This window comes from Anolis sagrei, chromosome 10 (genome assembly GCF_037176765.1).
Source record: "Anolis sagrei isolate rAnoSag1 chromosome 10, rAnoSag1.mat, whole genome shotgun sequence".
In the NCBI taxonomy this organism is placed as follows: Eukaryota; Metazoa; Chordata; class Lepidosauria; order Squamata; family Dactyloidae; genus Anolis; species Anolis sagrei.
Window position 1 is genome coordinate 20,494,226 of NC_090030.1, and position 18,514 is coordinate 20,512,739.

The 18,514-nt window shown below is 46.6% G+C and overlaps 1 protein-coding gene across 1 annotated transcript in view; it reads left to right on the top strand.

Moving 5' to 3' along the window:
* The window catches only part of DGKK (diacylglycerol kinase kappa), an 83,702-nt gene that overhangs the window by 41,001 nt on the left and 24,187 nt on the right, over nt 1-18,514 (top strand). The window contains exons 5-18 of the mRNA XM_067471595.1: nt 966-1,098; nt 1,529-1,635; nt 1,754-1,879; nt 3,340-3,442; nt 4,508-4,670; nt 5,565-5,673; nt 6,135-6,274; nt 9,403-9,484; nt 9,612-9,703; nt 12,221-12,320; nt 12,463-12,715; nt 13,238-13,339; nt 15,760-15,859; nt 18,051-18,158. Coding sequence (XP_067327696.1) covers nt 966-1,098; nt 1,529-1,635; nt 1,754-1,879; nt 3,340-3,442; nt 4,508-4,670; nt 5,565-5,673; nt 6,135-6,274; nt 9,403-9,484; nt 9,612-9,703; nt 12,221-12,320; nt 12,463-12,715; nt 13,238-13,339; nt 15,760-15,859; nt 18,051-18,158 — 1,718 coding nt within the window. The remainder of the gene's footprint in view (nt 1-965; nt 1,099-1,528; nt 1,636-1,753; nt 1,880-3,339; nt 3,443-4,507; nt 4,671-5,564; nt 5,674-6,134; nt 6,275-9,402; nt 9,485-9,611; nt 9,704-12,220; nt 12,321-12,462; nt 12,716-13,237; nt 13,340-15,759; nt 15,860-18,050; nt 18,159-18,514) is intronic.

Below are 18,514 nucleotides of genomic sequence, written 5' to 3' on the forward strand. Positions count from 1 at the left end.
GCCCTGGAGTGTGGTGGAGGCTACTTTCTTGGAGGCTTTTAAGCAGAGCCTGGATGGCCATCTGTCAGGGGTGCTTTGAATACAATTTTCCTGCTTCTTGGCAGGGGGTTGGACTGGATGGCTCACGAGGTCTCTTCCAATGCTATAATTCTATGGTTCTACAAGCATTGAATGAAAAGTAATGCCTCCACCTTTGTAACTCTGCAACAGATGACAGTACTGTTATGCGGCAGGTACTGGCTTATTCAGTAGTCTCTCCTCTACAGTTCCATTTTGGTGGGAAGCCTTAGCATTGAACAGTTTTGTTGTTAAAGTGTGAAGTATAGAACCCTGCGCAGTCAGTCGGTCAATGCGACTTAAGCAACATGCAGTCATTGAATTCTTGACAGCAGAAGATGTCACCCCAAAGGAGATTCATCAGCGAATGCAAGCTGTTTATGGTGATTGTTTTGATGTGAGTACTGTGCCTCATTGGGTGAGTAAGTTTAAAGATGTTGAGGTAGGAACATCTGACTTGCATGACAGAGAGTTGGATGTCCTGTGATAGCAACCACTGAGTTTCACAAGCAAAAAAGTTGAAAGATTGATTCAGGACAATTGTCGTATCACTCAGAGAGAAATTTCAAGCATAATCGGCATTTCACAAGAACGTGGGGTCACATTATTGCTTTGCTTGGCTATCGGAAGATCTGTGCACGATGGGTTGCGGAAACAGAGTGTCGACTTCTTCCATGATGGCTTCAGAAAACTTGTTCATTGTTGGCAGAAATATATCCAATTGTCTGGTGATTATGTGGAAAAGTGAAAAGTAGTAGTTAAAGAGCACATTTTAAGGATTATTTCTGTGTTTGATTTATTAAAATATTCCCATCCAAACCCAAGTAACGAAGGTGGAGGCATTATTTTTCATTCAACCCTCGTATGCTCTCCTGCCAACCTTGGTGTCCTTCTCCCATTCCTTCCAGGCCTCCCAGTTCAACATGGAGCACTTTTCCGGCATGCACAACTGGTACGCCTGCTCCCATGCCCGCCCCACCTTCTGCAACGTCTGCCGCGAAGCCCTCTCCGGCGTCACGTCCCATGGCCTCTCCTGCGAAGGTGAGCATGAGATACCCCCAGAAAAGTGCAGGCAAGAGGGACTTGCTCCTCTGCACATGTGCAGAGTTTTGCAGATTGGTTTGTCCTCTTCTGCTCTCTTCTTTGAGTTCAGAGATTCTCAAATTCTAGAACTCCGGGTGCTTTGGACTTCAAACTTGGGCCCTGGGCGTTTTGGACTTCAACTCCCACAATTCCTAACAGCCTCAGGCCCTTTCCTTTTCCCCTTCAGCCGCTTAAGCGGCTGAAGGGGAAAAGGAAGGGGCCTGAGGCTGTTAGGAATTGTGGGAGTTGGAGTCCAAAATGCCCAGAGGGCCCAAGTTTGCCCATGCCTGGTCTAAGCATTTGCTGCCTTGATAGAAATATTGTAATGATTGACTGGATGGAAGAGGAGGTAAACTGAGGCACTGGCTGTGTTTTCTGCCTCTTCCAGTCTGTAAATTCAAAGCCCACAAGCGCTGTGCAGTCCGAGCCACCAACAACTGCAAGTGGACCACGCTGGCCTCTATCGGAAATGACATCATTGAGGATGAAGACGGGGTAACACCTTTGGACCCTTACCCCACCCCTCCCACCTCCCGCTGGCAAGTGTGCCATTGACTCTCTTGGCACACAGGCCCTTCTTTGTGGCCCCACTGAGCCCTGATTCTCTCCATAGGTGGCCATGCCCCATCAGTGGCTGGAGGGGAACTTGCCCGTGAGTGCCCGCTGTGCCGTCTGTGACAAGACCTGCGGGAGCGTGCGGAGGCTGCAGGACCTGCGCTGCCTCTGGTGCAAGGCCATTGTAAGAGCCCCATCTGTCTCTAGAGCCCCTTGGTGTGGCTGTTTCTAGTATCATAAAGTGGGATGGGAATCCCAAAGACCTCTAGCCCAGCCCCATTTCTCTGTATGGCAATGGTTCTCAACCTTTTTTTGACCAGGGACCACTTTGTCCAGGTACCATTTGACCAAGGAACACTTTGCCCAGGGACCACTTTGACCACTTGACCAGGGAACACTTTGACCAGGGACTGTTTGACCAGGGACCCCTTGACCATGGAACACTTGACCAGGGACCACTTTGACCAGGGACCACTTTGACAATGGAACACTTTGACCAGGGACTGCTTTGACCAGAGACCATTTGACAAGGGACTGCTTGACCATGGAACACTTTGCCCAGGGACCACTTGACCAGGGAACACTGACCAGGGAACACTTTGACCAGGGAACACTTTGACCACTTGACCAGGGAACACTTTGCCCAGGGAACACTTTGACCAGAGACCATTTGACCATGGAACACTTGCCATGGACCACTTGACCAGGGAACACTTTGACCAGGGACTGCTTTGACCAGAGACCATTTGACCATGAAACACTTGACTATGGACCACTTGACCAGGGACCACTTGAGCAGGGAACACTTTGCCCAGGGACCACTTTGACCACTTGACAATGGAACACTTTGACCAGGGATTGCTTTGACCAGAGACCATTTGACCAGGGACTGCTTGACCATGGAACACTTTGCCCAGGGAACACTGACCAGGGACCGTTTGACCAGGGAACACTTTGACCACTTGACTAGGGAACACTTGACCAGGGAACTCTTTGCCCAGGGAACACTTTGACCACTTGACCAGGGAACACTTTGACCAGGGACCGCTTTGACTACTTGACCAGGGAACACTTTGCCCATGGACCACTTTGATTTGACTACTTGACCAGGGAACACTTGATGAGAGACCACTTTGACCAGAGGTCACTCTCCAATATTAGTACCAAAAGGGTTACAAATCAGTTTTTGGTCAACTTAGATTTGGTTTGGTTATTTGGGGTGCTGATTCAGAAAATTGCAATGGATAGACCACATCAGCTCTAGTCTCTGATACAGAACATGTATATGCCATCCAGTAATCGCCATCTGCTCGCCCACAGAAAACCATATTTAATCATCTAGAGCTGATGTGGTAGTAGTAATCTTCCGTGGGTAACCAGTCTCTCCCCTCCTGACATCCCAATTGCCTCGGCATTACAAGAGGGTTTCGCGAGTCCAGTCGCTCTCATTGCCATGTAGTTTCGAGGCAACGGTGTAATAATGGTGAGGCCACGGACCATATTTTTGGTCTCGTAGACCACTGGTGGTCCACGGACTACAGGTTGGGAACCATTGCTCTATGGGGACATGGAGGAGGAGGAAGAGTTGTGAAGCAGCTTCCTTTACCCCCTCTCTTTCTCTTTCTCTCTCTCTCCTCTATCCAGGTGCACAGTGCCTGCAAAGAACAGCTGGGGAAGAAGTGCCCTTTGGGGCAGTACAAGGTCTCCATCATCCCCCCCACTGCTCTCAACAGCATTGACTCAGACGGTAAGTAGCAAAGCCAGGTGAGACTGCCAAGGAGCAAATGTGTGGGTGTGTGTGGGAGGGGTGGTCAGGTGTTAGATGGGGCACCTGTTTACCTTGTCCTTGGTTTATGTGGTCTTTCTCACCCGCCATTTCTTAGGCTCATGGTATAATGCTCCATAGCAGGGATTTGAATCAATTGCCCCTTAGGGAACCCCACATCTGTTATTGAAGTTTCTAGAGCAGACATGGGCAAACTTTGGCCCTCCAGGTGTTTTGGGCTACAACTCCCACAATTCCTAACAGCCTACCAGCTGTTAGGAATTGTGGGAGTTGAAGTCCAAAACACCTGGAGGGCCAAAGTTTGCCCATGTCTGTTCTAGGGCCCTAGAACAGACATGGGCAAACTTTGGCCCTCCATTTGTATTACATTGAGAAAATTGGAATTTTCTCCTAAAATAATAATAATAATAATTATTATTATTATTATTATTATTCATTTATTTCTAACCCACACCTCTCTTCCCAAATGGACTTAACATAACACAACGAGGCAAGCACTCAGTGCCATAAATATATAAGCAATTGCACATACAAATTAAAACAAAATAAATGACTTTGGCTGAAAGTTATAAATCAGCCAGTCAGGCTTCATTGATCATACTAGACAGTTACAATCTGTATAAAGATATAAAAATATAGCTCTTCGATAAAATCATGTAGTCATTGTCAACTTCGTCCACTAAGATGGAATCAGTAGTGTCATTCATGCTCCTTGCCCTTTTAGATGATGACGAATAGGATGCGGTAAATCAAACTTCTATTGGAGCAAGTGGGTTTTGAGAAGTTGATGCAGTTAGAGTTGCGGAGGGTGGGATTGCTTTGGGGGGGGGGGCATTTTTAACCTAGCCCCACATCCACAGCAGGCTGCATAGTACCATCCCACCTAAAACTAGGATGAGTGATGCAACGTCTCTTTCCATTTCGATGGAGGGAAGGATTTTGGAGCACAGTCCTGAGGTGTGTGTTGCAGTGTATTTGCCTCCCCGCCCCATGTCTTCTTGGTTCCTCTTTCCCGCCCCACCCCAGGGTTCTGGAAGGCCACCTGCCCCTCTTCCTGCTCCAGTCCACTGCTGGCCTTTGTCAACTCCAAGAGCGGAGACAACCAGGGCGTCAAATTCCTCCGCAAGTTCAAGCAGTTCCTCAACCCGGCACAAGTCTTTGACCTGATGAATGGGGGGCCGCATCTGGGGTGAGTGAGCAAGGGGGGACCTGAAGCCCACTCCTCTTCCTCCTCCACTTCCTCTTCTCCTCCTACCCCTCTTTCTCCTCCTCCTCCTCCTCCTTTCCCTCCTCTTCCTCTTCTTTTTCTTCTCGTTCTCTTTCTCTTCTTCCTCCACCTCTTCTACCTTTCCCTGTTTGTTTTCTTCCTCCTCCTCTTCTTCTTCCTTATCCTCTTCTTCCTCTTCTTTCTCCTCCTCTTTCTTCTCCTCTTTCTCTTCTTCCTCTTCTATTCGTTCTCTTCCTCTTCCTTATCCCCGTTCTCCTCTTCCTCTTCTCTTCATTCTCTTCATCTTCCTTATCCTCTTTCTCTTTTTCCTCCTCTTCTTCCTCTTCCTTCTCTTCTTCCTCCTCCTCTTCCTTCACTTCATCCTCTTCCTTGTCCTCTTTCTGTTCTTCCTCTTTCTCTTTTTTCTCTTCGTCTTCCTTATCCCTTTTCTCCTCTTCGTCTTCTCTTCATTCTCTTCATCTTCCCTATCCTCTTTCTCTTCTTCCTCCTCCTCTTCCTCTTCCTTCTCTTCTTCCTCCTCCTCTTCCTTCACTTCCTCCTCTTCCTTGTCCTCTTTCTGTTCTTCCTCTTCCTCTTCTTTCTCTTCCTCTTCCTTATCCTTTTTCTCTTCTTCCTCCTCCTCTTCCTTCACTTCCTCCTCTTCCTTTTCCCCTTCCTCCTCTTTCTCTTCTTCCTTTTCCTCTTCTTTCTCTTCCTTCTCCTCTCCCTCCTCTTCTTCCTCTTCCTCCTCCTCCTCCCAAATGGCTGTGTTGTGATACTTCCCAGCCTGGAAGGCTCCTCTTGTGGGCTCTGACCCTCAGGGCCTGCTTCCTTCCCCTGATGGACCCCCCTTTCCCCCCTCTCTCCTCCTGCCAGGCTGCGTCTCTTTCAGAAGTTCTCCACTTTCCGCATCTTGGTCTGCGGAGGCGACGGCAGCGTCGGATGGGTGCTCTCTGAAATTGATTCCCTGGGGCTCCACAAGCAGGTCTGTTCCAGCTCTTCCTCCCCATGGTATTCGCCCTATTTGGAAATTGGGAATGGGGGCTCCCTTGTATCCCGCTGCCAGGCTGCCTATCCATAACGATCCTTCTAACCCAAATGTACACCAAAGTGATACTTTGCTTTGCAGCCAGAATGAGAAGAAACAAATCAGAGAAAGCCTCACAATGCTTGGCATAGGTTGACCCTAATATCAGAGAGTCAGATGTGTTATTCTGTGAAAGGTTCATCCTTTATCAGCCTGTTAGCCTTAAAATGCCCTTTACTTCTGGAAGAGTTCATATTGTTGTGCATGTGTGCATGTATGTGTGAGAGGGAGAAACTGGAGACCTAGAAATCGATCTGTCAGCCTTGTTTGGTTTCTCTGCAAGCACATTTATAGGCAGCTCTTCTTCTGTCGGCCCAATTGACCTTCTCCTCCTCCTTGCCCCCTTTTTGCTCTGGCAGTGCCAGCTTGGTGTGTTGCCCTTGGGGACAGGGAACGACTTGGCCCGGGTCCTGGGATGGGGCAGCCTGTGCGACGACGACACACAATTGCTGCAGGTTTTGGAGAAGCTGGAGCGAGCCACCACCAAAATGCTGGACAGGTGAGCTCCAAAGGGGCCCCTGATAGTCTTTGATGGAAACAGAAGGGAGATCCCCAGCGGCTCCTGTATCAGGGAATGCATGTCAGGATTTAACCCAGACTTTCAAGGCACTCTCCATGGTCTGATTCCTGGGTTGAGTGCCTATATCAAAGAGATGAGTAATATTGTCACCAAACATTAAGTCCTATAGTCATATCTTCTTAGAGTATTCTCCTGTAGTCTTCCAGTCTCCTCCCCCAGCTCTTCCCCATTCATCTTCATCATTATTATCAAATCATTTAATCTGTTAGTTAATTAGTATTGGAGCCCCCGGTGGCACAGTGGGTTAAAGTGCTGAGCTGCTGAGCTTGTTAACTGAAAGGTCGCAGGTTCGATTCCGGGGAGCGGCGTGAGCTTCCGCTGTCAGCCCTAGCTTCTGCCAACCTAGCAGTTCGAAAACATGCAAATGTGAGTAGATCAATAGGTACCGCTCCGGCGGGAAGGTAACGGCGCTCCATGTTGTCATGCCAGCCACATGACCTTGGAGGTGTCTATGGACAACGCTGGCTCTTTGGCTTAGAAATGGAGATGAGCACTACACCCCAGAGTCAGACATGACTGGACTTAATGTCAGGGGACAATCTTTACCTAACCTAAATTAGTATTATATAAAGCAGTTTTTAATTATGTTTCACTATCATCGTTTCTTCCATTTTTAAACAATACACAAAGTTTGTATATCTCTATTTTTAAAATCCATAAATAGTAAGGAGATGGTGGGTGGAAACCTATATCAAATATCCAAAGTCTCTTAGATGATTGGGGATATTTGATAGAAAAGGGATTATAGAGAGAGAGAGAGAGAAAGAACCCAGTGGCACAGCGGGTTAAACTGCTGAGCTGCTGCAATTGGTTACTGAAAGGTGGACAGTTTGAATCCAGGGAGCTGCCTGAGCTCCCACTGTCAGCCCCAGCTTCTGCCAACCTAGCAGTTTGAAAACATGCAAATGTGAGTAGATCAATAGGTACTGCTCCAGAGGCGCTCCAAGCAGTGATGCTGGCCACATGACCTTGGAGGTGTCTATGGACAACGCCGGCATCTGAACATTAGGAAGAACTTCCTGACTGTGAGAGCCATTCAGCAGTGGAACTCTCTGCCCCCGTGTGTGGTGGAGGCTCCTTCTTTGGAAGCTTTTAAACAGAGGCTGGATGGCCATCTGTCAGGGGTGCTTTGAATGCAATATTCCTGCTTCTTGGCAGGGGGTTGGACTGGATGGCCCATGAGGTCTCTTCCAACTCTACGATTCTATGATTCCGTGGCTTAGAAATAGAGATGAGCACCACCCCCCAGAGTTGGACTTGACTAGACTTTATTTCAAGGAGAAACCTTTACTCTCTCTCTCTCTCTCTCTCCCCCCTTCTCTATAATAGTAATAATAATATTAATAATAATAATAATCTTCATTTCATCTTTATTTATTCCCCCCCCCCCCCACCAACTCCCCAATGAGGACTCAGGACAGCTAACATGAGGCCAAGCCCAAAAATAATACAACAGAATAATATAAAACCGCCTTGAGTCACCAATAAGGCTGAGAAAGGTGGTATACAAGTATAGTAAATAAGTAAATAAATAAAATACACAAAACAATAGAAAATTAAACACAACAAAATACATAATGCAACAAATAAACAAAATGAATTAAACAATGCAAAATAACATAATAAAAACAATCACAGAGGGTGGGCCAAATGTGTAAGATAAAATGTTAAAAACATTAAAATCCTGGGTCAGATAGGAAGTAGAGGAGGAGCCCGAAAAGGGGAGCAGTGGGGTAGTGGACTTCTTTGGGGTGGGGGAGAGTGCATCGTGTAAACAAACCGTAGATGGAAACTAACAAAAAGGGTTATTGTGCTGGTACGGCTGTACCAGGAGCTCCAACTTTATTTTCTTTCTATTATCTGTTTGTAGTCATAGGGCAAGCCTCCTGTCCATCATAATTAAGCTTTGGTTCTGCCCCTTGTTCAGGGCTCTGGGAGGGAAAGGAGCCATTTTTTGGGCAGTCTCACATAAGGAAGCTAAACTATAGGATGTAGACCAGCTCGTCCCATAGAAAAGCTTCTTTTCTCAAGAACATCCGAGGAAACAGAAACAGAAATTCCAGGGAAATAGTCCCAAGGCTCTGGCTGAGAGCTCACAGCCTCTCAGCCTCACAGCAATCAGAGGGAAAACAACCCTGAGGTTTTCAAAGAATTCTCTTTGAAACACACTACAGATCCACGGAACTCCATCTGAAATATCTACAAGCTTCGGCTGGTAGATCTACTCAATACCCAGACGCATTTGGAATCAGTAGTAGGACCCACACCAATGAGGCATAGATAGTAAACAGCCTGGGAGAGGTTAAATAGGGTTTTTTCCTAGAGAAAGTACAATTAATCAAAGTCAGGTACTAGTCCATTGAGGACTAGACTAAGAAAGCCTTGAAGTGTTGTTTGAACCATTGAAGATTTGTCGTTTGTTTCATAATAAAGACTTTGTTGTATCATCAAAGACTCTAAAGACTATCACTTCAGAAAAATCCCTGAGAACCTCTCTTTGAGGCATCCTAGCTTCCCGCTGGGCTTAAAGTATATGTCCTATAGAAAAGACAGCTGTTATAGGCCCAGCGCGCGACAGAACAGTTATATATAGTGTTTTTAGTCAACAAACTCTGTTGTAACCATTCTTCCTGAAATGTTTGAATGTTTGCTTGGTGTACAGCCAAAGTTAATTTGTCCATATTGGTTATCTCAGAAACTTTTGTAATCCAATCTGGGACAGGTCTTGTAGAGTTAATCACTTCACTTTGGCAGCCTCACTACATCTCTAGAGGCTCAAGTGACATTTGAAGCTACTGCAAAGATAAAAATGTATAAGTGAACATTCTTATTCAGTGGGACATTGTGCCACGGGATCCCAGCTAGGAGCTTTATGGGGTGTTAAGCCATACAGTGTGGATGACAACATTCCTCAGCTGGGATCTTGCACTAAAGATGGGACACCGGGCCTCTTTCCCAATGGCTGCCTGCCTGCCTTCAGTGGGAGAGGAAGTTGAAGGTCATGAGCAACCCATATCCTTGAAACCTCCCCTTCCTTCACTTTACAGGTGGAGTGTCCTGACCTACGAAGCCCCCAAACAGTCACCACCAGCGATCAAAGAAGAGGAGAACGAGGACTCCAACATGCAGGTGCAGATCACCCACAAAAGCCAGTTAATTTGGGGAGAGGAGGGGTTTTTGGAGAGCCAAGATCTCATCTTCCCTGCTCTAGAGCAATATCTTCATTCTGCAGTACTGCACTTTCTTCTCTTTCTAGGCTCACATTTCCCAATATGCCGATTCGGTGGCCCTCCATTTGGCCAAGATCTTGGAGTCGGACAAACACTCGGTGGTGATTTCCTCTGCAAAGTAAGAGGCGCTGCTCTGACTTGGTTCATCCTTTAACTCTTTATTTATTTATTTATTTATTGTGTCAGGAGCAAACTAAAACAGTTGTATTGCATTAAAGAACAAACAAACAAAACACAAAGTTTGCAGATTTGGTATTCTATTCAATGTCCTTTGACCAGTAGCTGCCACTTTGAGTGCCTCTGGTGTTGCCGCAAGAAGGTCCTCAATTGTGCATGTGGCAGGGCTCAGGTTGCATTGCAGTAGGTGATCTGTGGTTTGCTCTTCTCCACACTCATATGTCATGGATTCCACTTTTAAGCCCCAGTTCTTAAGGTTGGCTCTGTATCTCGTGGTGCCAGTCTGTTCAGCGCCTTCCAAGTCGCCCAGTTTTCTGTGTGCCCAGAAGGGAGTCTCTTATTTGGTACCAGCCATTGATTGAGGATCTGGGTTTGAGCCTGCCACTTTTGGACTCTCGCTTGCTGAGGTGTTCCAGCGAGTTTCTCTGTAGATCTTAGAAAACTATTTCTTGATTTAAGTTGTTGGCGTGCTGGCTGATACCCAAACAAGGAATGGGATGGAGATGTCTCTGCCTTGGTCCTTTCACTATTGACTGCTACTTCCTGGTGGATGTCAGGTGGTGCAATACTGGCTAAACAGTGTAATTTCTCCAGTGGTGTAGGGCGCAGACACCCCGTGATAATGCGGCATGTCTCACTAAGAGCCACATCCACTGTTTTAGTGTGGTGAGATGTGTTCCACACTGGACATGCGTACTCAGCAGCAGAGTAGCATAGCGCAAGGGCAGATGTCTTCACTGTATCTGAAGACCAGAAGTGACTTGCTTTAACTCTTATCCTACCTTTCTCCCAACATGAGATCCAGGACAACCCAAGACCTGATAATACAGACGTTGAGAACAAACAATTAATTTTGTTATTGTATCAAAACACAGATAACTTAAAACAGTACAAGCGTGTCTTAAAAGCAAAGCAACAAATATGAAAAGACAGCACACAGATCCCATTTTTAAGAAAGTGCTTGGTTTAGGTACAAAGGTCTTTACCAGAGAGCAAAAGTGTTGCCATAGCTTTGCGTGAGAGGGTTTCCATGTCATTCCAGCACAGTATGCTTGGAAGAGTGAGCTTCATTTGAGGGAAGCAGTTCATTTATTTGGGCTTCAAGGAGGTTGTATGCTAAATATGGTTTCAGTCTGTTGGGGCGAGTGGGCTTGTTAACAAAAGACCCTCCTCATAAATGTGCAGCAAAGTAACTTATTAGCAGCAGCATAACCCAGCACTAGTAGCCCAAAGTGATAAAAACAACAAAACACAAAGACCAATGTTGTCTCTTCCTTAGGAGGCTTTTCTTTATAGCAAAATAATATGGTTGCACTATTTACAAGAACAAGGTTTCTATAACACAAATGAAGTTCTTTATACTTCCTTCTTTGCTTCCACGCTGGGCTTCTTTCTCATGCTTTCTCTCACTGAGCTTCCTCTCACACTGAACTTACACAGGAACTTCACACAGTAGTTTTTTACACACAGCAGCCTTCACACTGGAGCTTTACACACAAGGCCTTCAATCTGGGGCTTCTCTCACCAAAGCTTCTCTCACCAGGACTTCTCACACTGAGGTCTACCTCACAATGAGGCCTACTAACACTGAGGCAGTGACAGACTTTGTAATTCTGGGTGCAAAGATTACTGCAGATAAAGACTGCACCCAGGAAATCAGGAGATGCTTACTTCTTAGGAGGAAGGGGATGACTAATCTTGATAAGATAGTGAAGAGTAGAGACATCACACTGGCAATGAAGATCCACATAGTTAAAGCAATGATATTCCCCATAGTCACCTATGGATGTGAGAGCTGGACCATAGGGAAGGCTGAGTGAAGGAAGAGAGATGCTATTGAATTGTGGTGCTGGAGGAAAGTTCTGAGAGTGCCTTGGACTGCGAGAAGATCCAACCAGTCCATACTTCACGAAATAAAGCCTGATTGCTCATTGGAGGGAAGGATAGTAGAGGCCAAGATGATGTACTTTGGCCACTTCATGAGAAGAAAGGAAAGATTAGAGAAAACAATGAAGCTGGGGAAAATGGAAGGAAAAAGGAAGAGGGGCTGACCAAGGGAAAGATGGATGGATGGTATCCATGAAATGACTAGATTGACATTGAAGGAGCTGGGGGTGGTGACGGCTGACAGGGAGTTCTGGTGTGGGCTGCTCCATTAGGTCACGAAAAGTCGGAAATGACTGAATGAATGAACAACAACACTGAGGCATTCTCATACTAAGGCAAACTAACACTGGAGCCTTCTCATACTGAGGCCTTCTCATACCAAGGCTTCTCTCATACCGAGGGCAACTAACACTGAGGTGTACTAAGCAACAGGCACACCTGCTTATATTGAACTGCAGCTTTGGCTGCGTCATTGCATCCCTATAACCCTTTCAGTGCTTGACTCACATTTTTGTAAATAAAAATACTTAGTTAATTTTTAATATTTCTGACAGTTGCCCTCCTTTCATAGGTTCCTCTGTGGAACAGTCAATGACTTTGTGGCCGACGTTGGCAAAGCATACGAGCGGACGGCTGACAGCAAGCAGGAGGCGGACACCATGGCGCGGAAGGCATGTTTGGGCACATCAGGGCTGGGATTTGCATGTTGGGTGCCACCAGGGTCTGTAGATTGAATGCCAAGACTGCTGGGATGGCCTTCCCCGAGAGAGAGTTGCATCCAAGTCTTTTCTGTATCCTTTCCCCCCCTCCCAGTGTGCCATGCTCAATGAGAAACTGGACTCTCTGGTCCGGGAGCTGAACGAAGAGTCCCAGGCCTCTGTGCTCCCCGAAAGCGCCCCTCCGCCCTCCGCCCTGCCCAGCCCAGATGCAACAGACAATGGCAGCAAGGAGGGCCCCTTCCACCCGAGCCCTGTGCCCAGGATCTTCAAGTCCAAGGAGCAGCTCATGCTCAGAGCCAACAGCCTCAAGAAGGCCCTACGGCAGATCATTGAACAAGCGGAGAAAGGTGAGAGGGACATTATGGGGCAGCGGGAGCTTGGACTACAACTCCCAGAACCCCCCTTCTAGGATGGCCAACTCTGGGAGCTGTGGTCCCCAAGAAGCATGAGTCCATTTAGCAAAGCTGTGTGGCATCAGTTTGGCAGGAAACCAGGCTACGCAAGGCATTGGTTTGGGAGTCCCTCCCCAAAAAGCCTTCAGAGGGGCAAATATGGGGGGGGGGGGACTTGATAATAGGTAGGGATTGCAACACAGGAGGGACACTCTCCTCTGTCTGCCCCATTGCTAAAGCATGCCAAATAGAGGCCCACCTGGTGCCCGCCTTGTTTCATTCTGCAAAACTTTTCCTATTTGGCCAGGCTGTGAATGCCTCAAAATACAGGTAAGCTGTTTATGGGGCTTTGAATTATAAGTTTTTGCCAGGGGAGAGTTCTGTCCCTTTTCTGTGAACTACTGCAATGCACTGCAGAGCATGGGCTTCTTTAAAAGCTAAACCCGCCTTCTCCTGTGGCCTCCTCCTCCTCTATAGCCGTGGATGAGCAGAACAAGCAAACCCAAGCTTATCGGAGCATCTCTGCAGCCGGCAAGAAGGACAGCAACGAGGATTTCAACAAAGAGACAGAGAAACTCAGTAAGATCCTCAGACTTGATGTTTGTTTGTGAGGAAGCAGGTAAAGGTGTCCATCCCTTCCTTTGCGAGAAGGACCAGCGGCTTTGAATGGGGGTAAGACAAATATGGAGAGACTTGTTTTGGACGGCTTCAACATGGTGCTGAATATATTTGGGTGCCAAGGGTGCATTGGAGACAAAATCTAAGTTGAGATCTGAAGTTTAGGCCAGAGGTTTAGCACAGCCGATAAATCATCAGCAATTATAAGATCTGTCAACCAAAAGGTTGCAAGTTCAAAGCCTCAAGTTGGCGTGAGCTGCCAACTGTCAGCCTAGCTCATTATTTACCTAAGCAGTTCGAAAACAGCTTTAGCTATGATTAGAGAGATTAGGTACCACTAAAAAGCAGGGGAGGTGTTTTACGACGCCATAAAGAAAGAGGTCAGAAAATGCTGGGTGACGAAAAGGAAGGAGGAAGTCCTAACGGCTCTTCGGGTCAATCAGGATAAAGCAACAGCACTCCCTGGACTCAAGCCCAACCTTCCATGGCACCAAAAACAGCTGAAACAAACCACCTCCTTCTGTTATGTTCTGTCTGTCTGTGTATTGTCTATACAAAGCGGCATTGAATGTTTGCTGTGTATATGTGCTGTGATCCGCCCTGAGTCCCCTTTGGGGTGAGAAGGGCGGAATATAAATAAAGTATTATTATTATTACTACTTTATTTATATTCCGCCCTTCTCACCCCGGCGCAGTGGGTTAAAGCACTGAGTTGCTGAGCTTGTTGATCGAAAGGTTGCAGGTTCGATTCCGGGGAGCGGCGTGAGCTTCCGCTGTCAGCCCTAGCTTCTGCCAACCTAGCAGTTCGAAAACATGCAAATGTGAGTAGATCAATAGGTACCGCTCCGGCGGGAAGGTAACGGCGCTCCATGCAGTCATGCCACATGACCTTGGAGGTGTCTACGGACAACGCTGGCTCTTTGGCTTAGAAATGGAGATGAGCACCACACCCCAGTCAGACATGACTGGACTTAATGTCAGGGGACTACCTTTACCTTTTTACCTATTATTATTATTATTATTATTATTATTATTATTATTATTATTATGTAAATTTACAGCCCACTGAAATGGGAACAGCTAGGCACCCTGAATCACAGTGGCCGTTTGTCTGCCTGTCTTGTTTCTCTGTCTTTCCATCCATCCATCCATCCACCCATCCATCTATCATTTATTGCCTCTGAGGCAATATAGCAGTTGCTGGTGGTCCTGAGAGGGATGACTAATAATCTTCTTGTTGGTTTTCATCCCTGGACTGCACAAGTCTCTTGTGTCATCAAGTTTCCAGACCTCAGTGAGTAGCTAGACTAGAGATAGGATTAGGCTGAGGGATTCCTCCCCCCACATTCCTATGCATATTTTCCCAGAAAGAGCTTTGTCTTTACTCTTCCTCCCAGCCACCGTCCTCCCCCTTTGATGATGTAGCAATGGAATTATGTGAGGGAACTTCCTTTTTAAAGGTATTTTTGTTGCCATGTGGCCACTCCCCACCATTGTCTCTTCTGCCTTTTCTTCCTTTCAATGAGGACGCATTTTGCCTCTTTCTTTAGGCAAAATGTAGCTTCATGGATTTTTGACTTTTTACCCTTTTACTTCTTTAGAAGATGAGACTTAGTTAGTCAGTCCAAGACCTTTTCTAGCTAGAATGTATTTCTTTTACCTCAAGAAATATGTTTGAACCTGAAGTTCTGACTCTGCAATCCAGTGGCATCTTAAGGAATAGAAGCTTATCCCCCTACATTGTATGTTAGTTTCCGCTGGTAATAAAGTTTACTTCTAGTACTCTGCTATATTTATGGTTGAATCATCCCAATTGAGCCCCCGGTGGCTCAGTGGGTTAAACTCCTGTGCCGGCAGGACTGAAGACCGACAGGTCGCAGGTTCGAATCCAGGGAGAGGTGGATGAGCTCCCTCTATCAGCTCCAGCTCCTCATGCGGGGACATGAGAGAAGCCTCCCACAAGGATGACAAAACATCAAATCATCCGGGCATCCCCTGGGCAACGTCCTTGCAGACGGCCAATTCTCTCACACCAGAAGCGACTTGCAGTTTCTCAGGTCGCTCTTGACATGACCCAAAAAAACCCCAATTGAGGGCTATTTTGAGCCTAATAGTTCAGATTCCCAAACACTTCCTGTTTGGCATGTGGAATTCCCATTGAGAGGGCATTCTTGGCTTGGTCCCTGTGGAGGCTTTTAAACAGAGGCTGGGTGGCCATCTGTTGGGAGCGCATTGATTGTGCTTTTCCTGCCTGGCAGAAAGGGGTTGGACTGGATGGCCCCTTGTCTCCCACAACTCTATGACTCTATGATTATGGGTGATTATTGTGGAGATCCAGCATGACTCAACTGAGGGACGCTCTCTGCCTTTTCTTGCTCCAGAGTCCCGCCGGGACACGGTCATCTCCACCACGTCCTCCATCATCCTGGACAGACCAGAGAGCTTCAGCGCCGTCCATTTTGCAGAGGACCCCAGTGCCATGTGAGTGAGCAAACCATTGCTTCTGTCTCAGCTGTTTGGGAACCAGGAAAGGGGGGGGGGTGTTGCCTTGTGCAAAGGCAGGAATGGCAAGAGAGAGAGGCAGAGAATGATGGTGTTCTTTTAGATGAGCTTAGCTGAAAGGCAAGAGTGGCTTGTCATCGCTATATGGCTCCCAGAGACCTGACAGTGAAGTACACAGATTTGTGCATGAGGGATAGTTGTATGTCTGGTAATGCATTAATGTACACAGAGTAGCCTATGGATGCACACTGGCTCAATGAGTTAGCATTGTACATGAATGAAAAGTAATGCCCCCATCAATTCAATGACTGCACGTTGCTTAAGTCGCATTGACTGACCGTCTGCACAGGGTTCCATACTTCGCACTTTAACAACACAACCGTTCAAGGCTAAGGCTTCCTACAAAAATGGAACTGTAGAGGAGAGTCTACTGAACAAGTCAGTACCTGCCGCATACCAGTACCGTCCTCTGTTGAGGAGTTACGAAGGTGGAGGCATTACTTTTCATTCAACCCTTGTACATTGCAAGCACACAATGAATTGCCAACCGCATGCCTTGAGCATTGCTCCATAGACGTTGCGCTGTATTGAAGTTCGGCATGTGTCATGCATAATTTATTATTATTTATTTATTTCGTGCATTTCTATACCGCCCTTCTCAGCCTTCTGGCAACTCGAGGCGGTTTACAAGGCAAGAATTCAATGCCACCAAGTACACAATTACAATATATAATATAAAACATCAGCAACAATAAAATCAAACATTATAATGAAACATACTTCAATCAATATTCATTAAAACAATGTCCAGTTTTGCCATATAGTTATTCCGTTATTATATCTGTTACTCCGTATTTTCAAATACCCGCTCAAAAAGCCATGTCTTAAGATTCTTTTGGAATGATACGAGCGAGGAAACTGATCTAATCTCCCTAGGAAGGGCGTTCCATAGCCGAGGGGCCACCACTGAGAAGGCCCTGTCTCTCGTTCCCGCCAACCGTACTTGTGATGATGGTGGGACCGAGAGCAGGGCCTCTCCAGATGATCTTAAAGTCCTCACATAATGTAAATCCACAGAGCCAGCGCACATCCACATGCTATTTTGTGTTCTTTAATGCATTACTAGACATATAACTGTCCCTGATGCATAGCTGTATTTACTCCATGCTCAGGTAGACATGACCATTAAGTGTAGTTCAAAGAAATTCAACTGAATTTTCCTGCCAAAAGGACCAGCGGCTTTGAATGGGGCTTTGAATGGGGTTTAGACAAATGTGGAGATACGTGTTTTGGATGGCTTCAACAAGGTGATGAATATATTTGGGTGCCAAGGTTCAGTGCCTTGGAGAACTCTGACAAAATCTAAGTTGAGATCTGAAGTTTAGCCCGGAGGTTTAGCACAGCTGATAAATCATCAGCAATTATAAGATCTGTCAACCAAAAGGTTGCAAGTTTAAAGCCTCAAGTTGGCGTGAGCTGCCAACTGTCAGCCTAGCTCATTGTTTACCTAAGCAGTTCGAAAACAGCTTTAGTTATGATTAGAGAAATTAGAAGGAATTGGACCAATGTCCCTTGTGATATGTTCCAACTGTGATTCTCGGCCATTCCTCACATGTAGCGCAACTTAGGCCCATGTGTGTCACTCACATGATGCCAAACCATGGCACAGAACACAAGATAGTATGACTATTAGCTGCCTTGAGTCCCCTTGGGGAGGAAGGCGGGGTATAAATAAAGGAAATAAATACAATAATAAGTAATAGTCAGGATTAATGTGCCATGGTTACCCTCCATTGGGATTGGCTTTCGAGATGCATCGTCCGAAATAGTGGCGGTCTCCTCCCAGTAACCTTGAGACGCTTGGCACCTTCCCTTTGGCTCTGTCGCCGAGGACATGAAAGAGTAAGGAGCCAGTCACTTGACTTTGGATCGCTTGGATGGCCTTCTTTGCATCCAGATAGATACTTCACTGTCCTGAAGCCCAAATTCCCCATTCTGTCTCTGCTTTCTTTCCACCCCAAATCCATTTTTGTAGTTTCTATGGCACCTAAGCAAAGGGAAGATGAAATCAGAAGGCAATGGGTATTTTGTATTCCGAGCGCATTTTGCTGGTTCTGCTTCAGTGCTTGTTTCTGAGCGATTTCCCTTCCCCTCCGTCTGCCGGTTTCAGACAATTCTCTGAAAGATGCGTCATGAATAATTATTTTGGCATCGGCCTGGACGCAAAGATCTCCCTGGAGTTCAACAACAAGAGGGACGAGCATCCGAAGAAATGCAGGTAGGAGGGAAGTGTGCAAAAAGAGAGGGCACGCAAATGCGCCCAGAGAGACGTAAACACACGCGGAGCATCCTAAGCAGGCAGTTCATAGAGTGGCTCTTTTCTCCAAGTCTTGGTTGTGTTGTTCCCTGGGAACAAACTCCAAAACAGCCACATTCAACCCAATTAGTTTTGCTCTCTCCATTCACTCCCATGTGGACCCACAAAGCAGTTGCCTTTGCAACACAATTGAGAAATCTTTTCCCCTTTGCAACCATTTCCTTTTGATGGTGCAACATTTCCACTCACTCTGAAGGCCAGAGGGTTTCTGGGTTGATGAAACTTCTGCCCCCGAGACTGCTCTTTCCACCATAATT